Raw genomic sequence first — 20,471 nt, forward strand, 5'->3', positions numbered from 1 at the left:
ATCCAGGTATCAAGTACCTTCACTTGAGCTGACATGCTCTCTGTACCCAGTATGAGCTGGGGGTGAGGGCATGGTTACATCCCGTCACAGGAATCTGGCACTGACTACTAGAAGGTTGTCTAGGCTTTTCTTTCCCTGTAACTCCCCAGCATCTCAATGGTCACAACATTTGCCACTAGGAGTTAGTGGTGCTGATAGAATTCTTTGTTGCTAATAAAGAGTAGAGGCTGTTGATGGAGTTGAAGATGAAAGGGAGTCCCATCCCACTTACCCCCTTTTCCTAAGCACACTTTTTCTTTTGCATGAGGAAAATTGTGAGTTGGTCACCGTCCCCCCCCGCCCGCCGTCTTACCTACAAAACATAAAAACTCACAGGTAGACAGCCTAATTTCTAACACTGAAACAAATTTTATGAAAAAATGTATATGTCATTGCTCTCTTTAACAGAGATCTGAAAGGGAAGGGAAATTAAATGCGCCGGATTCAGAACACCACCTGAATTCATCAGCCACAGTTTGTTTAACAATAAAAACCAGATATGCAAGGAATTATTCAATACGTTTATTTCAGCGATGTGGTTACTGAAGTTGAAATTCTGTGGCGGCATATATACGCTCTAGTTAATCAACACCTGGGTACTCTGGTAAATACCACGGTCTAGGAATGAGAACGCAGGCTATACTCACTCCATGTGTAAAAAATGACTTAAAAAACTCAATACCTCAGTTTTTGGACAAGTGCGTCTTTAAAATGTACACTTCTTTGGGGAAGAACTGTCTTTCTTTGTTTGTGGAGAACTTTATTGTCTGGTCAGCATGAAAAGCTTATACCCACTGCCCACCGCCATCAAGTTGATTCCAAATCATAACAACTCTGTAGGACAGAGTAGAACTGCCCCCATAGAGTTTCCGAGGAGCGCCTGGCAGATTCGAACTGCCGACCTTCTGGTTAGCAGCCATCGCACTTAATCACTATGCTACCACGGTTTCCTGAAAAGCTTATAGTAGTGAATTAATTTATAGGAGAAGTTGAATATATGGTGACTCACCAAAGATTGAAAAACACACATTTTACTTTTCCTCACTAACACTCATATTGTGTATTCTCTGCATATAATGGTGAAGGAAAGTGAATTTTTTTTACTTTCTTGAAAATAGTTATTTTCAAAATAATATTAGTTGTTACACATCAGCTAAGTTATAACCAGATTTAATACAATAGTATACTTTTCTACTAAAATTATTTCAATGATAAAGTTTTAATTAAATCTTGCTATAAAAAATCAAAAAGCAGAGACTAATTCGAAGTAGTTTTTTAGAAATGTCACATCTAAATGTAAAAATACATATGCCCTTTCTCAAAAATATACAGTTGAGTATTCAAAGAAAATGTATAAAGACATTTATAAGCCAGTAATACAGAAAATAAACTCTGTAATTTGAAAAGGGAAATCATATACCTGAAGCTACATGCATTACTGTGACACAATTCACACATCATAAATCACTTTAATAAAGAAAGAAAGGAAAAAAAAAAAAAACATGGAGTTTTCCATTTGGATAGTCCCAACCGGTACGTGGACTTCAAATTTTCAAGAAAACTCTCATTAATCTGCTACCATATCCCTGCTTTCTGTTCCTCGCCTCCAGTGCGTTCAAAAAACATGAAGTCCTAGATAAAAACAAAAATACAGAAATGACTTTTCAGCAACAAAACAGAGATCACGTCTCAGATGCAAATATACTAACGGGATTCAATGAAACACAGTAACATACTTGTGAAACAAGAAAAATTAAATGTAATACTTCAATCCGGGAAAAACTGGTAATTCTATAAGCTCTGCCTTCAGATTCCCATTTTCTTTTTTTCCATTTTATGAGCAAATACCTACATGAATTAAATTTCTGATTTCTCTAAATTTCACTTTTTCTCATATCCCTTGGAATCTTCCTCTTTCAGTTTCTCTTCTTCAAATCTGTTGTAATATTTCTCTAGTAATACAAACATTCTTGTGACCGAAGTTCCATATACAACCTTTAGGGTTCCCCCCCGCCAGGACGGTAACAGCCAATCTGAGAGTTAGAAGGCATTTTAGAATTTTTTTTAACCCACCCTTTGTCATTTCTCTTCTCAGACTGTTTTACCCCATCAGTATCTAGCCAGACTTTACCCTCTATGACTTCAGAACAAATCCTAGGGATTTTATTTCTTCCACATCTATTAATCTCTTTATCCCTTCACGTGGAAATAATTTAATCCTTATCACCAAACCCTTTGGGTTATTGCAATTTTATCTCTTCAATCCATTTCTCGCAGTCATCACATTTACCTTTCTGAAATTTGGATTTACAACTATTTTATTTATACCTAGTTTAAAACCATCCAAGTGACCAAACTATTTCCAATGACTTACCAATGTCTACAAGAATTTTCCCAACCTTGAAAGGTCCTTTGGCAGAAGCTTAATCTCCTCTACAGTCATTTCCTTAGAATCTTGCCAACTCCCTAACTCTATTTTTCATTAGCCCAGACATACCAGACTGTCTGTTCTTCCTCAAACACACCACGATGTCTTTCACACTCCTGTGCCTTTGATTAAACAGTTCTTCAAGGTTCAGCATAAATTGTACTTTTTTATGTGACATGAACACTTTTTGAAAACAATTTGTAAACAGTGACTAATATTCTATCCTCTGGTTATATAAAATTTTAAAACTTTATTAGACAATACTAAACGTCTTCCCAAATTAGAATAGCATAATGAAGTCCCCATGACACCTCACCCAGCTTCAAAAATTATTCACACGGCCAGACTTGTTTCTTCTATTGCTCCCCAAGCTCTTCCTGCCCTTGCCCAATTATTTAAAAGCAAATTTCTGACCATAATACTACTTTATACTGAAATAATTCAGCATGCACCTGTAAAAAATATAGGCTATGTTTTCTTTTTACATAAACACAGTATCACTATCACATCTAAAAAAATACTTAGGAATTCCTTAATATCATCAGATATGTGGTCAATGTTCAACTTTCCCTCAATACCTTGTAAATGTCTTTTTACACTGGTTTATTTGAATCAGTATTCAAACACGGTCTACCAACTACATTAGGCTGAGTTGTCTATATGTCTCTTTAAGTCTCTTTAAACTATGATAATTTTCTCTCTCCTTTCCTTGTCATTTATGTGTTGAAGAAACTGAATTCTTTTTGCTGTATAATGTTTCACAGTTTAGGTTTTCCTAATTGTATCCCCAAATCCACGGTTAAGATATTCATCTAGTGCTTTCTCAAGCTTGATTGCACATTGGAACTGCCTGGGAGCTATAAAGCATATCTAGACTCACCTCTAGAGATTCTGATTTAATAGATCTGGGTGCAGTCTGGACATGAGGGTTCTGAAACGCTACTCAGATATTTTACTGTGCAACTAAGGTTGGAACCACTGCTCTGTCCCAGTGGTCTTTGGAATCAACTGAGAAGCTTTAAAAACTACTGACTCGGATTGAGGTTCTGATTTAGGTAAAACCAGGTATGGCCTGGGGCTCTGGGGTTTTAAAAGTTCCATAGATGATTGTGATGTACAGAGAAGTTTGAAAATCACTGCTCTTGCCCATGTATTTCCTATAAATTGGTAGTAAGATCTAGAGGCTTGACTGAATTTAAATTTTCTTTTTTTGGCATGAATATTTCAAGGGTGGAGATACATACTCCTACTGCAGTTTATCATTCTATATGAGGTGATTTAATTCAATAATGAATCAGAATGATATCTCACTGCCTCACTGAGTCTGAGTCCACGTAAACCCAGACTTCAAGTCTTCCCACATGGGGATGATTTACCCAAAGGATTTGGTCTTTGTCCTTGGTTCCTAGAAGATAACCTCTAAAACTTGGTATTTTCCCAGTGATTGAACTGTTTTTTATCATCTATAAGGGCTGCAGGCCACACCTACCTAACCAGTTATGCTAATGAGGTGACTCAGGTAGGGGCTGGCCATCCCAGAAAGACCCACCACATGGTATCACCTAATCTCACGGGTTGATTATGCCTACATCATGAGGCCACAATAAAGGCTCTAGACAGGGAAACTCCAGGGGCTTCTTAGTTGGTGAGAGACATCAACGCACATGGAAAGGTGGCGGATCCCTTTTCAGGATACGGAAGCTCTGTAGTGGGAACTCCCTAAGACCTTGTCCTATGTGTCTCTTTTGTAACTTTTTTTTCTATAATAAAACTGTAATCATAAGCATAGCTGTTTCCTGAGTTCTGTAGGTCATTCTAAGCAAATGGTTCAACCCCGAGGAAGTAATGGAAGCCAGTAGGTCAGAAGTGAGGGGGCCCCTGGAAACCTTATGGCTGGTATCCTGAGGGGGAGAGGGAGCCTTCAAATTTGTAGCCAGAAATTCTGAACAGATCAGGGATATATCAAAGCACTGATTTTTTTTTTAAGTAAAAATCCCAAAGACCAGGGCCTCCCCTTAACATATGAGCTCCTTCTCTTGACACAGGGAGTTTTGCAGACTCTGCAGGCGGAAGCTAGTCATCTGTGAATCTAGAGTGTCAGCATCAAATAGAATTTCAAAGCTAGAATTAAATGGGACCCTTTGATTATGACCTGCATATTTCAGAAGGTCATTTTAAAAGGTACGATTTACTGAATCATTTCAGGATGACACTGGAAAAAACACCTACAACCAAGATCAGCGAGAAGAGACTTACAATGAGGAAACACGCGCCCAGCATCACAGCTTTCATTTTAACATCCAGGTCTAAAGGGAACTGGATCCCAAAGTTATCTGCATCTGTAAATGCCTCTTTCAAAAATCCAGTCCAGTGTTTTGAAATTCTGCCAACCACAGTTCCTTCATCAAGAGATTTAATCTAAATTGGGAAAAATAAAACATAGTCTTAGAGAATTCTAGAAAACTAATAACAAACTACATTCAAACTTGTAGGAAAATGAAACAAATATTGTACTAATATCACGTGCCATATGTAACCGGGAATATTATTTCCCTCATTAGGTGCATATAGGTTCCTGTGTCTGTTTATAGATACATTAAAAAACTCTTTGATTCCTACAGAGAATTTACATGAAAGTCGTTTTTCGTAAGTATTTAACATGTTCTATTTTTTTACATTAAGGCAGACAGTAACAAATCACTTGAATTGATCTAAAACAAAATTTAAACAGAAAAGGATGCAAATATAAAACACATCTATGATGACATTTTTGGACACCGTGTGACTCCCATGTGACTTCTGCTTTAAGAGAAGCACAGGCTGAGAGTTTAAATTGATAGAAGCGGGGGTCATCATGAGTCAGAATCTACTCGATGGCAACTGGTTTTGTTTTGTTTTGTTTTGTTTTGGTCAGTAGAGGAAAGTGAAACGCAAAGAGCCTGGACAAGGAGACTGACGGTTTAGAGTGGAGGACAGTAACCAGTAAGAAAATTGGTGGGAGGCTTCAGGTCAGGGATAACCAAGACTAGGTAACACATGGCATGTGAACCATAACCACAACAAAATAAAAAGGGAAGGGAAGGGTGAATTTCAAACGAGTGACTATTTCTCAATACGTTCAAGGATGGCATCTAAGTAGTACCATTAGAGAAGCACAGGAAAAAGGTCAATTCATTACATATGAAGTGTGCTTAAGGGTACCCATTAGAGAAGGGTTGCTGGATAAAATCTAAATTCATAATCATTTGCTTTTCACTTACTTCCCACAAGTGAAATGCCTGCCAGTTAAGCTTCCGTTAATATCGTTCCCTAAATGAACAATTATCTTTTCACTCCTCTGAACCTTTGGTAGAAGCGCTACCCACTACATACCTAAACCAAACCCATTGCCGTTGAGACGATTCAACTCATAGTGACCCTAAGGCACAGAGCAGAACTGCCCTACAGGGTTTCCAAGGAGTGCCTGGTGGATTCGAACTGCTGCCCTTTTGGTTAGCAGCTGAGCTCTTAACCACTGTGCCACTATGACTCCACCCCCTACACAGAAAACTATTTTTATACATACCACTACATATAGGATTTACACATACATATTGCACATATTACACATGCAGACATTAGGTATGCATGTTTTATAAGAGCCTTCATAAAGTCTGTTACATCTCCTGTGTTTTCTTAGAACGGCCTATCTCCCCAGTTAGATGATGATGTCAATGAGGGGAAGGACTGGAAACCATGACTAGAGATCTCAGGCAGGCATTATAATTAAATGAAGAAGGAGAGTGGAAAACACTAGGGAGTAGGGAGGACCTCCCTGAGTTCCCACATCTTATCAAAAGGAGGCAGCCCTGCTCAGCCCAAGCAGATTTCTGCCATGTGGAAATGTGGGCCTAGTTTGCCAGATTTTCTGATTTTCCAAGAGAAATCAGTAATTCGAGATTAAGTTATAAAAGTTATCCAACTTTAAAAAATTTACTGCAAAGGCATGTTGGAAAATCGTTGCAGTGAAATTCCCCCATGTAGCACACACAGAGATGTCTCTAATGACCTCGTTTAATAGGAAAATAAAGTATAGACAGTAGAGAAGCCTCATTGGATGTCTCACGCTATCTTTCTAAAACTCTCTTTGTGTAACTGGGCTTTCTGTAGAAGCTCAAAGGATGTCAGACCTTCTGAGGCAGGCCTAGGGCACTGGCAGCCTGTGTCTTAGACTAAGGATGGAGATTCATAAGCTTTGGAAATTAAATTCAGATGCCAGGGTTAATGTTCTATTTAAAATGGAAAATTGTAGCCAGCACAGTTGATTAAATAGAAAATCATCCCATTCTACCCTTACTTCCATTGGAAAATACCCTATTTAATGTTGGATGTTTTGCTTATGTTTCTTTGACGGCATGGCCAGCTTCTCTTTTTGTCCATTTCGTGAAATCACCACTGACATTTAATCAGAGCAATAACTGCCACTCTGACCACAGTTAAATATACAAGCGTATTATCTCCCTATTGAAATATGACTACATATATAACATATGTACATATCAGTGCATTTTTAACAGCCTACAAATACTTGGAATACAAATCCTATGAACATTATCGCATCTCTTACCTCAAAATCAACATCTCCACAACAGCTACACACAAGACATGGGCCAGCAATTTTTAGTATATCCTCTTTTTTCTCATTTTGAATTGTAAACTTTGGCAGACAGGGGTGCCAGTTCTGAACAACATAACCTACTGGAACACCAGGAGGAGCTTGGATTTCTATCTGCAAAAGGGAAAAAATATATGTAATTATAACAATAAAAATGTTAACAACAGCAACAACAACAACGATGAAGCCTATTAACATCTCCCATTTACTGAACTCTTCCTAAATGCCAGATACTGTTCTAAGCACCACAGGTACGTTAACGTATTTAATTGAAAACATAACCTTATTAGGTTGGTATTATTATTATTTTATAGAGGAAGAACGTGAGGAACAGAGAGGTTAATTAACTTGCATCAGATTCCTCAGCTACTCAGAAAAGAGGAGATCTAAACCGGGGCTGGCTGCACACACAGTCTCCTTTCTTCATCCTTCCTCTACCCATCTGATGTATTTTAAAAAAATTGCTCTACCTACGAAAAATCTCTAAATTATTAAGGAACAATTTTTTAAGAACTTCTTTAAATTAAGTGGTGATTTACATGTTTGAACAGAGCTCTGATCATGGGCGTAGTTGTCAAATATGAATGACCATAGTGCTATCATGACCAGAATACAGGGTATAGAATCACGACTCTGCTATTTATTGGCTGTATGACCTTGAGAGTACCTCAGTGTCCCCATCTGTAAATAAAGATTTCATAGGACCTTTTCAAAGATCAAATGGTATAACGGGGTGTGTTAATGTGCTCTTTCAATTGTAGAGATCCATACAAACGGAAAGCATTTCCCTATCAAACTTTTGAGTTTTTCCTTAGATTAGCTCTATGGATATATTATTATACCTAACCTAAAAAACATAGAAAACAAAGTGATTCATTATGAATAACTTCAGTTATCCTCCCACAAGTGCTGTTTAGATGTCAAATACTCCATGTGTTTGTATCTCTGTATCATGTTCGTACAACCATCTGTGAGACCAAGCAGGGCTGGTCTGGAGCCAATGCGGCATAACACGGGCAAAGGCCAACTTTTCTTGCTGTGCCCTGGTTTCTCCTCTGAGACCCATATTCTCTACGCATGGGCTGTCAAACAATATGTGCCGAAAAGGTAGATCTTTAATGAGGTGAAGGCACTCCCACCTAGAGGTACCCTTATTACAGAAAGGGGATTCAAATAGATACATTGTTTTTAAAAATAGAGAAAAGAAAAACACCAGAGTTGAAATTTTTCAGAGGAGGCCTCTCCTAGGTTCACTCCTTTGTAGGTTGGCCAGGGAAACAAAATTGCAGGTGGATACATTCACTTGCTCCTGGAATGGTATTCTATGATATTCTCAACGGTGACGTTCCCTGGCTTTGACCAGGCCTCTCACGGTCATTTCTGGTGAGGGACTTGACCAACATGCTCTATCCTCGTGGCTTTCCCTGGAGATCAAGAAGTCTGGGCCCTGTATGGATGTTCAACCCCATGATGCAAGCTGCTTGGGGATATGCAGCTAACAGCTCACAGCTGTTCACCTGCCTTCCTTCCTTTACAATTTAAAGAATAAACCAAGGGCTCATGGACCATTTTTCCTTTAAATCTCACTTGACTATATAGGGTCAAAGAAAGGGTACAAATTCATACACAGCTACTCTACAAGCTGCTGTGGTAATTGCTCACTGACCTCCTGAAGGCAGCAGGGGAAATAACAGGAGGTACATCTTAGCGGTCTCTCCAGAGTGATGACTTCTCGGCCCACGTTATCAATAATCTTTATGGTAAAAGGCCTAGCAGACCCACAGCAGTTTCGGGTACAGCAATCAGTATCTTCTACCGCAAAGTAAACCCTCTGTCCAAAGCTGTTCTTAATTTCATATTTGTTATTGGTTTCAAAACCTGTTAGGACTGAGAACATAAGACAGGAAACCATAATCAGCATTATTTGAAAAAATATTGAATTATCCTAAGATATTATAATATCCAACTGTACTATTTTTAGATGATATTCAGAGGAGCATAAGAAAGAAAGAAAAGGAAAGTTTAGAGATGGTCCAGAGAAAGAAAAAAGGCAAAAGAACAGGAGAGGGTATTAAGGTTTAGAGAAATTAGAAGTTTGCCTGTGAGACAAAAAAAAAAAAAAAAAAAAACTCATTATGAACTCCATAAACATATGTCAGAAAGACAGACTTTGCTGCTGAGGGTTGGTACAGTGCTTCAGGTGGACATGGTCACACTGTTTATGGATAAAATGTCCATTTGGTCAGAATACAGTAAAACCTGTGACAGTTGGAAACTGTAAGGCGGAAACCTGTTAGAGAAGGAAAACTCAAATATTCTCCACTAATAGAGAGTGACAGAAAAGTGGTAGACTGCACCTTGTAAAAGGTGGAAAACTTATGAGACCCAGAAAAACAGGCAGTCCCGTAGAGTTCTGGCTCTCACAGGTTTCACAGTACTTTATTAAAAAGAGTTGTGATGAGTGTACTCAATTATGGAGGGGAATGTAGGGTGATTTCTACATTTATGCTTTATGAAATGTTGTACCTAATAAACTGGTTTGGGAAGGTTGTTTTATAAACCACACTCATAAAAAAAAAAAAAAACTTACTTTTTTTGAACTGGCGAAGATAATGGGAGGGCTTACTTTCATACACACAAGTAAAGGGGGAGAGAGTGAAAACAGAAGATGAATTAGAATGTCACACAGGGCCCAGGGGACTCTTATTTAGCTCAGCAGTAACTATTCAGAAGTGAAAGATGGGTTTTGGGCAACGGGAAAACGTGCTTGGGAACCAAAGCTACAATTCACAGACTACGTAAGACCACTGGTATCCAAAGGGAACTTTGCACCTTGGAGGAGCTAGTCCATGCATGGGGGAAACAGGCTGCTCCATGCTGACATCGACATAGTATCTTACAAAAGCGCTTCCCATATTGAACTACGCATTGTTTAGAACCAGGAAGGGTCAAGGGTTTGGAGCCAGGAAGAACAATTAGGGGCCTACTTGCCCCCAGCTCTAAGTAGCCTGGGTCTAGAATAATAAAAGTCTAATCAAAATAACGAGTGGTTAAAAGAAATATGTGGAAACAAAAATCACTCTACATTGTCTGTGTAGGAAGACTTTTAGTCAGGGAGAGACACGTCCTTCACAAGCTTCATCAGCGTGACCTCCCTGAAGTCTCTTTGCTCAGACTCAGGAAGGTCCTGGACTTTATGTGATCCACTCTTGACTTCAACATCTGCCGCAGTCAGATGTTTGGTGAAAAAGAAATTAAACAATTATCCAACTAAATGTTTCTTTCAGTAGCTTAGTCTCAAAAATCTCCTGTTTGTTGATCTACAAAATGAGATCACTGGGCTACACAATACTTAATATTCCTACTAGTTACTTAAAAAAAAAAAAAAGAAACAAACAAAACAAAAGCAATTCTGTTGTTATCTCTATTGTCTAGGTAAATTTTGAATGGGGAAAAAGTATAAGTGCCTGTCATAATCTGAGATGATAAAAGTAATCAACTCATAATGCTAAAAAATAATACAAACTTGCAATGTGGGGGAAAAAATGAGAAAAATAAAGATACCTTTGTAAAAAAAACTGCAGAATTAAAAACTAGTAAATTTAGAACTTACACGTTTCATGATTAAGACGTATTTTGCAAATATATACAAAGCTTATAAATCTAAAAAAGATAAAATGGAGTGCTGTATAATGTATACTATCTGGCCTTTAGCATTTTATACCATCCATAGCATATGGTACAGAATAAATCCAGAATACAAATTACCAAACAAGAAGAAGCCCTTTTCCAGAGAAAATTTAGAGAAACTAAACAAAACCAAGAACATTTCAAATATCTGATAGTGTCAAGTAATTTAAGTGCAATAGGTGACAAATAAATATTTTAACCAAATCCACTACTCACTATAATTCATGTTCTAATTTCTACCCGTAGAAAGGACTTTGTAGAAGGTGAATATGGTTTTCACAGACATAGCTTAAAAACTAGCTAGACTTTTCACTAAACCCTTTATGTTTAGAAGGATCACGAATCTACCCAGGTTCTCTTTCTCTTAGCAGTGGTCCTAAAGCATCTAGTGGCTTCCTAAGTCTATTCTTCACTTGGGGAGCACTGGACCCAAGGAAATATTTGTTGGGATCAAAGGCCCCATTCAGTATAAGCAGGAAAGCTCATCTAGGAAGCCAGGACTCCAGGCCTGCTGCTTGGCAGTGGCCTTGCAGTCAGTCTGGTTAACCCACAGCCCATTGAGCAAAGCCTTGGAGGGTTCATCTGAACTCCAAGAGAAACTGTGAGCTGGAGTAGGAATTTCTCAAAAAATCCCCATCCAAATTCAAAAAGTTTGCTCACTATGGAAATGCACTAAGCATCTTGCTCTGTGCCAATTTAATGGTGATCACAAATTGGGACCATGTGACAGAAGTCAGGTGATGTGACAAGATCACCTAAAGTGATTTGTAGGAAGATGGGAGCAAAATTAAGTTTTGAGTGTTTCCTTCCTTCTAACTGGGATGGTGAGGTTCTGTGTCAAGTTAGCTAGGCCATGATTCTCAATGGTTTGGCAGATATTATGCAATCATCCTCTATTTTGTGATCTGACGTGGGTAGCCAATCAGTTGAAAGGGGAGTTTCACTGGGAGTGTGGCCTGCATCCAATACACATGGATGTTTTGGCAAAGCTCACCCTCTCTTGATCCTGCATTCATCTCAACATCTTCTGACCTCCGGTTCTTGGGACATGAACTAGCAGCCTGTCACCTGACCTGCAGATTTTAGATTCACTAGCTCCCGCAAGCCATGAGCCAGCAGGCTGCTACCTGACGTGCAGATTTTGGGCTTATCAGCCACTACTACCATGTGAGTCAGGAGAAGCCCCCAGCCTGTACTGACCCATGGATTTGGGACTTGTCAGTCTTCACAACTGTGTGAGTCATTTCCATGAAATAAATCTCTCTCTCTCTCTATATATATGTGCTTTACTTTTTTTTTTTCTTTACTGGTTTTGTTCCTCTAGAGAACCCAGCCTACGACACTAAGTTAGTCTAGATCACGAGGACAGGTGCCCAGTGACAATGGTATTTTACTATTTGACTCCTAATATTCAGAAATAAACATCTGCTAATCTACATCATTTCATTATTGCAAAGACAGGCAGTCGTATATAGCCAGGTTTAACCTTCCCACACTGGCTTCATCGGCATGAACTTCTTATCTTTCTAGAAATACGGTCAACAACATGAACACATACCTTCCAGAAGCTCGACCTGCTGATGAACCAGGATCTGATCTATCTGTAACAGAAAGAAAGTTGAGCTCTAAGAATATGTGAAATGAAGGGTTTTTAAAACAAATCAGAGTAATATTCATGTTTTCATATTTTTTAAAAGTATATCTAATCAATAAACCAAAAAACCAAACCCACTGCCGTCGAGTCAATTCCGACTCATAGATACCCTACAGGACAGAGTAGAACTGACCCACAGAGTTTCCAAGGAGCGCCTGGTGGATTCGAACTGCCGACCCTTTGGTTAGCAGCCGTAGCACTTAACCACTACGCCACCAGGGTTTCCTGTCTAATCAATACAAATCATCAATATTTACCAACATTATCATTATATAATAATAGTTTACATTACTTTGTAGCATAAAAGTAAGCTTAACGTATTTTTAATTGCAAAAATATCCACTGGAAGTGTTCAGAATGTTTATACTTTGACCCACTATTACTGCGGGCATATTTAGGGTAAAGAGACTTACACGGAATTCCTACGTAAATTAGAAAACCATGCTCCTTCTAGTAGAGGCTTACAAAATATTAAGAGTTTTATTTACCCATTTAAGGGCTTTTTTCCACAAGTTTCAATATTATTCTTTTAAGTGTACTCATCATTTGTAGTAGGCGACGATGTCTTCCCTGATGTGTCTTACAGTAGATTAAAAAAAAAAAATTATTTCAAAGCATTTCTTGGAGAATGTAAGAGAAAGATAAAATGTAAAATAATATGTGCTACTCAAGTGCATTGTGGGTAATTAAATTACTGCAGAGAGCATAGAAGGCATTTATTTACTGAAAACTGATTTTCATGCCATAGGGAGACTGGCTTGTTTGTTTAGAGACTGGATACAGAAAACTTCATATTCTGACTTAACTTACCAGACTTCTAACATCCGATCATTAACCCTCCCCATGGCTGAGACAAGTTTTCAAGCAATACATCAATACCCAGGACTTTTTTCCTTCTTACTATTGGTGAAATTTATGAAATCAGGTCTTCCAAAGAACAAAGGCAGCATCATAAAGATGTAATTCTATTAATTATAATAAAAGATGAGTTACATTTTAATGAAAACACCAGCTGTTCTTTCGGCACCGCTTACTGAAGCTCAAATCTAAGCTTTATTTAAAGTTCTTTTAAATCCCAGGAAATTTAATTCAGTGTTGGGATTAAAGAGCACAGGATATCCAGCACCAAGATCCCTGGATTAAGCAACTACTTCCACTTTCTTCGCTGCGTGACCACTTCCTGGCACCCGAGTTTCCTTTTCTTTAAAATGGAGATAATTACTACACCTATACGTCAGAGCGTTTCAGTAAGAAATACATGACTTAATACATGTATTATGCTTCTAACATAGCCTGGAAAAGTTTGCTATCGGATACTATATTCAAGATTCTATTTATTGAATAGTATATTTAAAAGATCACAGGAAACACAATTTCCTAAGACGTTTACATTTTGCTTTAAACGTGAAACCAACCTAGAACAGTGATCTTTTAACAAAAAAAGGTTGTTACTATTTCATACTTTTGTGAAATAGTTATTTGTCAATCTGTAACAGGAAGCACAGTGCTATTTTTTACGAGTATTTTATGTATTTGAAATTACCTGAGTTAAATACTCCAGTCCAGGTGGACAGTTCAATGGAGGTGGTGGTGCTGGCATCCATGGTACACCTGGAGGTCCACCTGGCTGATTGTATACTGGCTGGTGTTGGGCAGGAAAGCCAGCTGGTGGTGCTGGGTAGCCAGGCTGGGGGCCTGGGTAGCCAGGCTGGGGGCCTGGGTAGCCAGGCTGGGGGCCAGGGTAGCCAGGAGGTCCTGGAGGTCCTAAAATATCAACAAGTAAAATAATTTTTAACTGTACACCTACTCCTCACTTAACGACTATCTCGCTAGCCAACATTTCCATTTATGACAATAGTAAAACATCTACTATCTATTTGCACATTAACAAAACAGTGGGCATGGTAGCAAAGGCTGCAGAGCACCCCCTGCCCCACCCTCCAGAAGGGTCTCTGGGCAGCCTCCAGGAAGCTGGGCTGTGCTACCCCACACCCTCTATTCCCTCCTGCTGGTGAGCGCACTGCATCCAGCTGCCATGTGGGGCCGCCTCCATGGCCAAGGTCTCCAGGTGGGCGTGCTAGCAGCACCAAACCAGTGGGTGCCTGTTCTGGGTTCCCAGCTCCTATGTGACCCGAGGCCCTGCAGCTCAAAACTGCTGTGGGGTGGGAAGGGAGGAAGGAAAAGAGGCATCGGAGAAGGTGTTTGGAAGAAATGAGTGTGAGTTTAATTACAGCCCAAGTGAGCTGAACAGGACCTGAAACCGCCACCTTAGAGAGGCCAGGTGTGTGGCCAGCTTCCCAGTGCCGTTGCAGGAAGCCCTGAGCCTCAGTGACTCATCGGGCCTGGTGGGCAGAACAAATTTGGGATTGTGAACGAAGGGCTTGCAGGGGTGAGGGTGGAGCCCTGGAGGTGTCTCTGGGAGGGAAGCTCTGCTCTAGCCCAGGAGGAAGGTAAAGTGGTTAAGCCGTGGGCCCTCTAGTCACACAGCCTGGCTTTATCTAGCTTAGTTACCTCTAAGCCTTCTCCTCAGAGGAAAATCCATAACTGGACTTGTGACAGTCATGCCCATATCAGTAAATTTTAGCTATTATTACCTCTATGATCATATTTTCTAGATTAAAAAAAAAAAGAAAGCCAGACAAATGGATGGTCTGAAAACATAAAAAAAAAAAAAAAAAAAAAAATCCTCCATTTTCACATAACCCACACGTGGACAGCTTTAACAAACAAATTTATTCTTTCACAGTCTAGGAAGCTAGCAGTCCAAATTCAGGGTGCTAGCTCCAGGGGGGGAAACCCCGGTTGCATAGTGGTTAAGCATTTGGCTGCTAACCAAAAGGTCGGCAGCTTGAATCCACCAGGCACTCCTTGGAAACTCTATGGCACAGTTCTACTCTGTCCTATAGGATCGCTATGAGTTTGATTAGACTCAACAGCAACAGGTTTGGTTTAGCTCTAAGAGAAAAAGCTTTCTCTCTCTGTGAGCTCTGGGGAAAGGTCCTTGTCATCAGTCTTCCCCAGCGGAGGAGCTTTTCAGTGCAGGGGCCCTGGGTCCAAAGGAAGCGCTATTCTCCCGGCTCTTGTTTCTTGGTGGTATGAGGGTCCCCTGTCTCTCTGCTTCCTTCTCTCTTTTATATCTAAAAAGAGACTGATTTAAGACACAACTGATCTTGTAGATTGAGTTCTGCCTCATTAACATCATAGAGGTAGGCTTTACAACACACAGGAAAATCACATCAGATGACAAGATGGTGGACAATGACACAATACTGGGCCAAGCTGACACACATTTTTGGGAGACACAATTCAATCCATAACACCGGTTTTCACAAAACGACCTGGACTTTGCAACCTAACAAGGTACATCAGTGAGGAGTGGGCATATTGTAAAATGGAAGCATCAAAACTTCTAGGATTATACCAGCATCTACAAGTTGAACTCTCAGCTCAGAAACCCTGTTTTTATGAAGCGTAATGTTTGTGTTTTTATCTTCCAGTGATTTTTCAATAATTTTATCTGTGGTTTTATATCCACTTGCTTTGAAGGTAATGAGCTGTGAACAGGGTTGGTCCACAGCCTTATCCTCACTATTTAACATTCAAATGAAAATGTGCTTTAATACCTCAAAAAGTGAAAGAAAATGAACTATGATCTAGAGTCCCCTGCTTAAAGGTACCGGCATGCCTTCATTGAAAAGAGTGATGACCACTGGGTAAAAGGCACAAAATAAAGGCTTTGAGCCAGCAAATCTAGGACTAAAACACCCAATAAAAAATGATGAGAATTATGGAGCAAAAACCTTTGGCTCATTCTAAAAAATTTGGGGGGTCATTTTGCCCCTTCCCGCAGGGACATTTGGAAACCCTGGTGGCGTAGTGTTTTAAGAGCTACAGCTGCTAACCAAAAGGTCGGCAGTTTGAATCCACCAGGCACTCCTTGGAAACCATATGGGGCAATCCTACTATGTCCTGTTTGGAGATATATATGGTTGTTAACAACTAGCAGAGAGGGTGCTACTGGTATCTAGGAAGAGAGGTCAGTAATGCTGCTAACCATCCCATACAACACACAATGGTCCCCCTCACAAAAAAAGAATTATCTGGCCCAAAATGTCAGAGTACCGCTGTTGAGAAATCCTGGTAGAGAAGTAAAGGCAAGTTATTCTTCCCAGTATCTTCCAGATACAAAACCTATTTTTATCACAAATTGTCAAGTCTAAGTATAATCGAATTTAAGTATGTGTCAGCTACTTTCAATTAGCTATGGGGTGAATTAAATAAATCGTTCTCCAAATGCCTTGGGTGGATACTGTAGACTTGCTAATCATCCTCCAAACACCAACCCTGTAAGAATTTAGGGCTGCACATCAGAATCACCTGGGAATTAAAATATTACCAATGCCTAGGTCTGGCCACCAGAGATTCTGATTTAATTTTTCTGGGATGATGCCCCAACGCTAGTATTTTTAACTGTTCCCCAGCTAATAAAGCGCAATTGGGGTTGAGAACCATCCTGTCTAAGTTGTCTAGTGCTCTACAACAGAAATAGCACAAGTGGATGGCTTTAACACACAGAAGTTTATTAGCTCACAGTTTAGGGGAAGGCTTTCTCTCTCTGTTGGCTCTGGGGGAAAGTCCTTGTCTCCTTTCAACATCTGTGGGCCCAGCATCCCTTGGAACGCTGTGTCTTGGCATCAATCATCCCCTGAGTCTAGGAGGTTCTCAGCACAGGGATCGTGGGTCGGAAGGACACTTTCTACTCCCAGCTCTTCTTTCTTGGTGGTAGTGAGGTTCCTCCCCTCTCTGCTCACTCCCCTCTCCTGTTATCTCTTATAAGATAAAAGCTGTGACTCAAACAAGGGTGTCGCCTGAATAAGGGTGTGAGTTGAGTCACACCCTGTTGTAAACCCTGTGACTCTGAAGATACACTGATCCCACCTCATTAACACACAGAGGATAAGATTTACAAAATGGAGGACAACCACACAATACCGGGAATCAAGGCCTAGCCAAGTTGACACGTTTTGTGGGGGGATACAATTCAATCCATGGCACACCCCTTTAGAGCCTTGGAACTTTTCTATTGCTTATTCTTTTAATTGCAAACATCTAGATGAGATTAAAACCCCACCAGGAGGTTTCTGAGCTAGACAATTAAACAGGCCATTCAAGCTCCCAAACAGATGTCTGCTCAAAGAAGAAAACAAAGATAAAACCTTTTGCCCAATCCAGCTTCTCTTTGATATGAAATACCCAGGTTTTCACTCAAGATGTGGGTAGCCCACCTCTTTGTACATCCGGGTGCACCATGCATATGGCTATTTGCTAATGTTTTAATAACTATGATAAGTACATTTGCCTAAATGAAAAATCTCTAAATTTTTTTATGCATTGGTTCAAAAGAAAAAAATGTACCCCTAGAAACACAAGGCATGGCTGAGCATGTACCCAAAAGGAAAGCTTTCCTGTTACAACACGAAGATGAATTATGCCCACGTAGCTATTTTAACTATATTTCCATTACTTCCATTCCAGTTTTAAGCTGTCTTATCTTTTTTCTGTGACTCTTGCTGAACATAATAAACCGTAACTAACTACCTGACTCAAGAACACCCAGGGATAAACCCCCTAAATGTGATCATATAACAACAATCTTCAGAACAGATGAAAGACAGATAAAATCTTTTACTTTGTATCTATTTTTTTGGTGGAGGAATTTAATTTATGCAAACCAACACCAAAGCCATTGCCTTAAGAGTCGATTCGGACTCATAGCGACCCTATAGGACACAGTAGAACTGCCCCATGGGGTTTCCAAGGAGCAGCTGGTAGATTGGAACTGCTGACCTTTCGGTTAACATGCCAGCTCTTAACCACTGCACCACCAGGGTGCCTTAATTTATGCAGAGCCTTAGATTTCATTTGCTAAATAAAAACTCACTACTATTTTTATTGGCTCTCTTTTACACCTTCACTGTAAATAGATAAATTAAATTTAAAAATGCTATAAAAAATACTTCTCAATAATAGGCATTTAAATTAAAAAATTCAAGAACTAGGCTGCCAAAAAAATTCATTCACAGGATTTTAACAAAAAGCGCTACACTAAAGTAAATCTCTCTCTCTCACACACATAAACCCTTTAGGGAATATCAATAATGGATGAATTTTGTTTTTTCTTCTTTAAATAAATGTTTTGCCTTGGAATGCTGCTGGTGGATACTGAGGGGAGTATCCAGCTGGAAAATTCATTCCCGGCTGAGGAGCATTCCTTTGCACACCTGTAACACAGGAAGTGATAAATATATCACTGTTTTAATATACATACTAGAAAGAAAAATATATGGTCCTTACATAGTTTACATTTGTATGGTCTTGTGCTGTATTGAAATACCGAAAAAAAAAAAAAACAAAAACCCATTGCTGTCGAGTCTATTCCAACTCATAGCAATCCTACAGGGTAGAGTAGAACTGCCCCATAGTGTTTCCAAGGAGCGGCTGGTGGATTCGAACTGCTGACCTTGTGGTTAGCAGCCAAATGCTTAACCACTGTGCCACCAGGGCTCCATATTGAAATAGGTAAAGTGAATTTTTCACCTAACATAAGTTATGGCTGTTATCAGAGCTAATACGTAGTAAACTCCTGTTTCAAACAAATTCTCTTTTAGGTAAAATGAGACAGCTGAGTTACTGGGACTGAGTTTCTAGTTTTTCAAATACTCCTGATGAATATTCAGTTCCATGCTCTGAGTTTCTAGTATTAGAAAGAAAACTGCTTTAAAACTACATATAGACTGTGAAGACAGAGATACATGAAATTAGTTGGATGTGGGAGTAGTAGTGACTTTAAAGATATCTATGTTGTCATCAGAATTATTTAAACATGGAAGTATATACAGTTATGTAAAGCACAACATCCGTTCAGGCAACGTCCAACCACACATACGTCCATGGTCCCCCAACCACATACGTCCATGGTCCCCCAACCACACATGCGTCCATGGTCTCCCAACCACACATACGTCCATGGTCCGCCAACCACACATGCGTCCATGGTCCCATAAGGCTGTAAGAGTTCAGAAATGCCAGTCAGAGAACTACTACTGTAACGTGCATCATGGCTCCCAAGCAAAAACAGTGCTAGTAGCAGCAGCCAGAGGCAAAGGAGAAGCTTCGATTTGGAAGTGAAGCCAAAGGTTATTAAACAACACAAAGATGGAAAAATCAGGGAATGCTATTGCTCACGATTTAGGTATGTCACACCGGACAATCACAACGATCCTTGAAAACAAAGGGAAAACTCTCCAAGCTGTCAAGCTGATCCACTCCACTGAAAGATACAAGGCTGAGGAAAATGTGAGAGGGAGCTCTATCAGACAGGGAGAAGTTGCTAATGACGCGATTGAGGGCCAAACACAAAAGCGAATCCCTCTCAGCACAATCACCGCAAAGGCACAAAGCGTGTGTTCGTTATTATAAACCATTTTACTTAACTCAGAAATGTAACACAATAGGCTTTATGGCAGTGTGTTCTTAAGTACGAGTCGTCTGTAAGTCGGACGTTCATAACCCAGGGACTGCCTGTATATAATATTGTGTTCACACAACATCCAAGTTGCATAATGGCCTATATCACAGAGCGTATTGTGGACGTTAAGTGACCCATGAGTGCATATTATTTTAAATATTTTTAAAATAATTCAACAGTAAGGTTGAACCATATGAAATTACGAACATGAATGATCTTGACCTACAAAACCCATACACCTGATTTAATTATAATAAACTAACATGTTAAACATTGTTATGTGTTGATTATTACAGTTTGAATAATCTTTGTATATCAATGGTTCAAGCTCCTAGTTCTCTCCAACCATTCATTCAGCCCACCCAGCCAGCCAATTAATGTTTGTTAAGCATCTACTGTGTCACCCCTGAGTTAGGCTCCAGGTCTGCCTTCATAGAATCTGTGTTCTAGTGGACCTTACACTTATATCATCTTCTCC

The 20,471-nt window shown here is 39.6% G+C and overlaps 1 protein-coding gene across 8 annotated transcripts in view; it reads right to left on the minus strand.

Annotated features, from left to right (window-relative positions):
• Window positions 1–447: 447 nt before the first annotated feature.
• The window catches only part of PLSCR1 (phospholipid scramblase 1), a 30,616-nt gene continuing 10,592 nt past the window's right edge, over window positions 448–20,471 (minus strand). For 5 of the 8 annotated variants that reach the window (XM_023555438.2, XM_023555437.2, XM_064275573.1 and 2 more), the window contains exons 3-8: window positions 14,009–14,229; window positions 12,370–12,412; window positions 8,788–9,008; window positions 7,074–7,235; window positions 4,724–4,885; window positions 449–1,671 (exon numbers count right to left, since the gene is read on the minus strand). In XM_023555438.2, the coding sequence (XP_023411206.2) occupies window positions 1,615–1,671; window positions 4,724–4,885; window positions 7,074–7,235; window positions 8,788–9,008; window positions 12,370–12,412; window positions 14,009–14,229 (866 nt within the window). In that variant the 3' untranslated portion in view covers window positions 449–1,614. Of the gene's footprint in view, window positions 1,672–4,723; window positions 4,886–7,073; window positions 7,236–8,787; window positions 9,009–12,369; window positions 12,413–14,008; window positions 14,230–18,665; window positions 18,747–20,471 lie in introns of all 8 variants that reach the window. The other 3 variants (XM_023555436.2, XM_023555434.2, XM_064275571.1) reach the window with 1 other exon arrangement.

Source organism: Loxodonta africana, chromosome 23, assembly GCF_030014295.1.
Source record: "Loxodonta africana isolate mLoxAfr1 chromosome 23, mLoxAfr1.hap2, whole genome shotgun sequence".
NCBI classification, from domain to species: domain Eukaryota; kingdom Metazoa; phylum Chordata; class Mammalia; order Proboscidea; family Elephantidae; genus Loxodonta; species Loxodonta africana.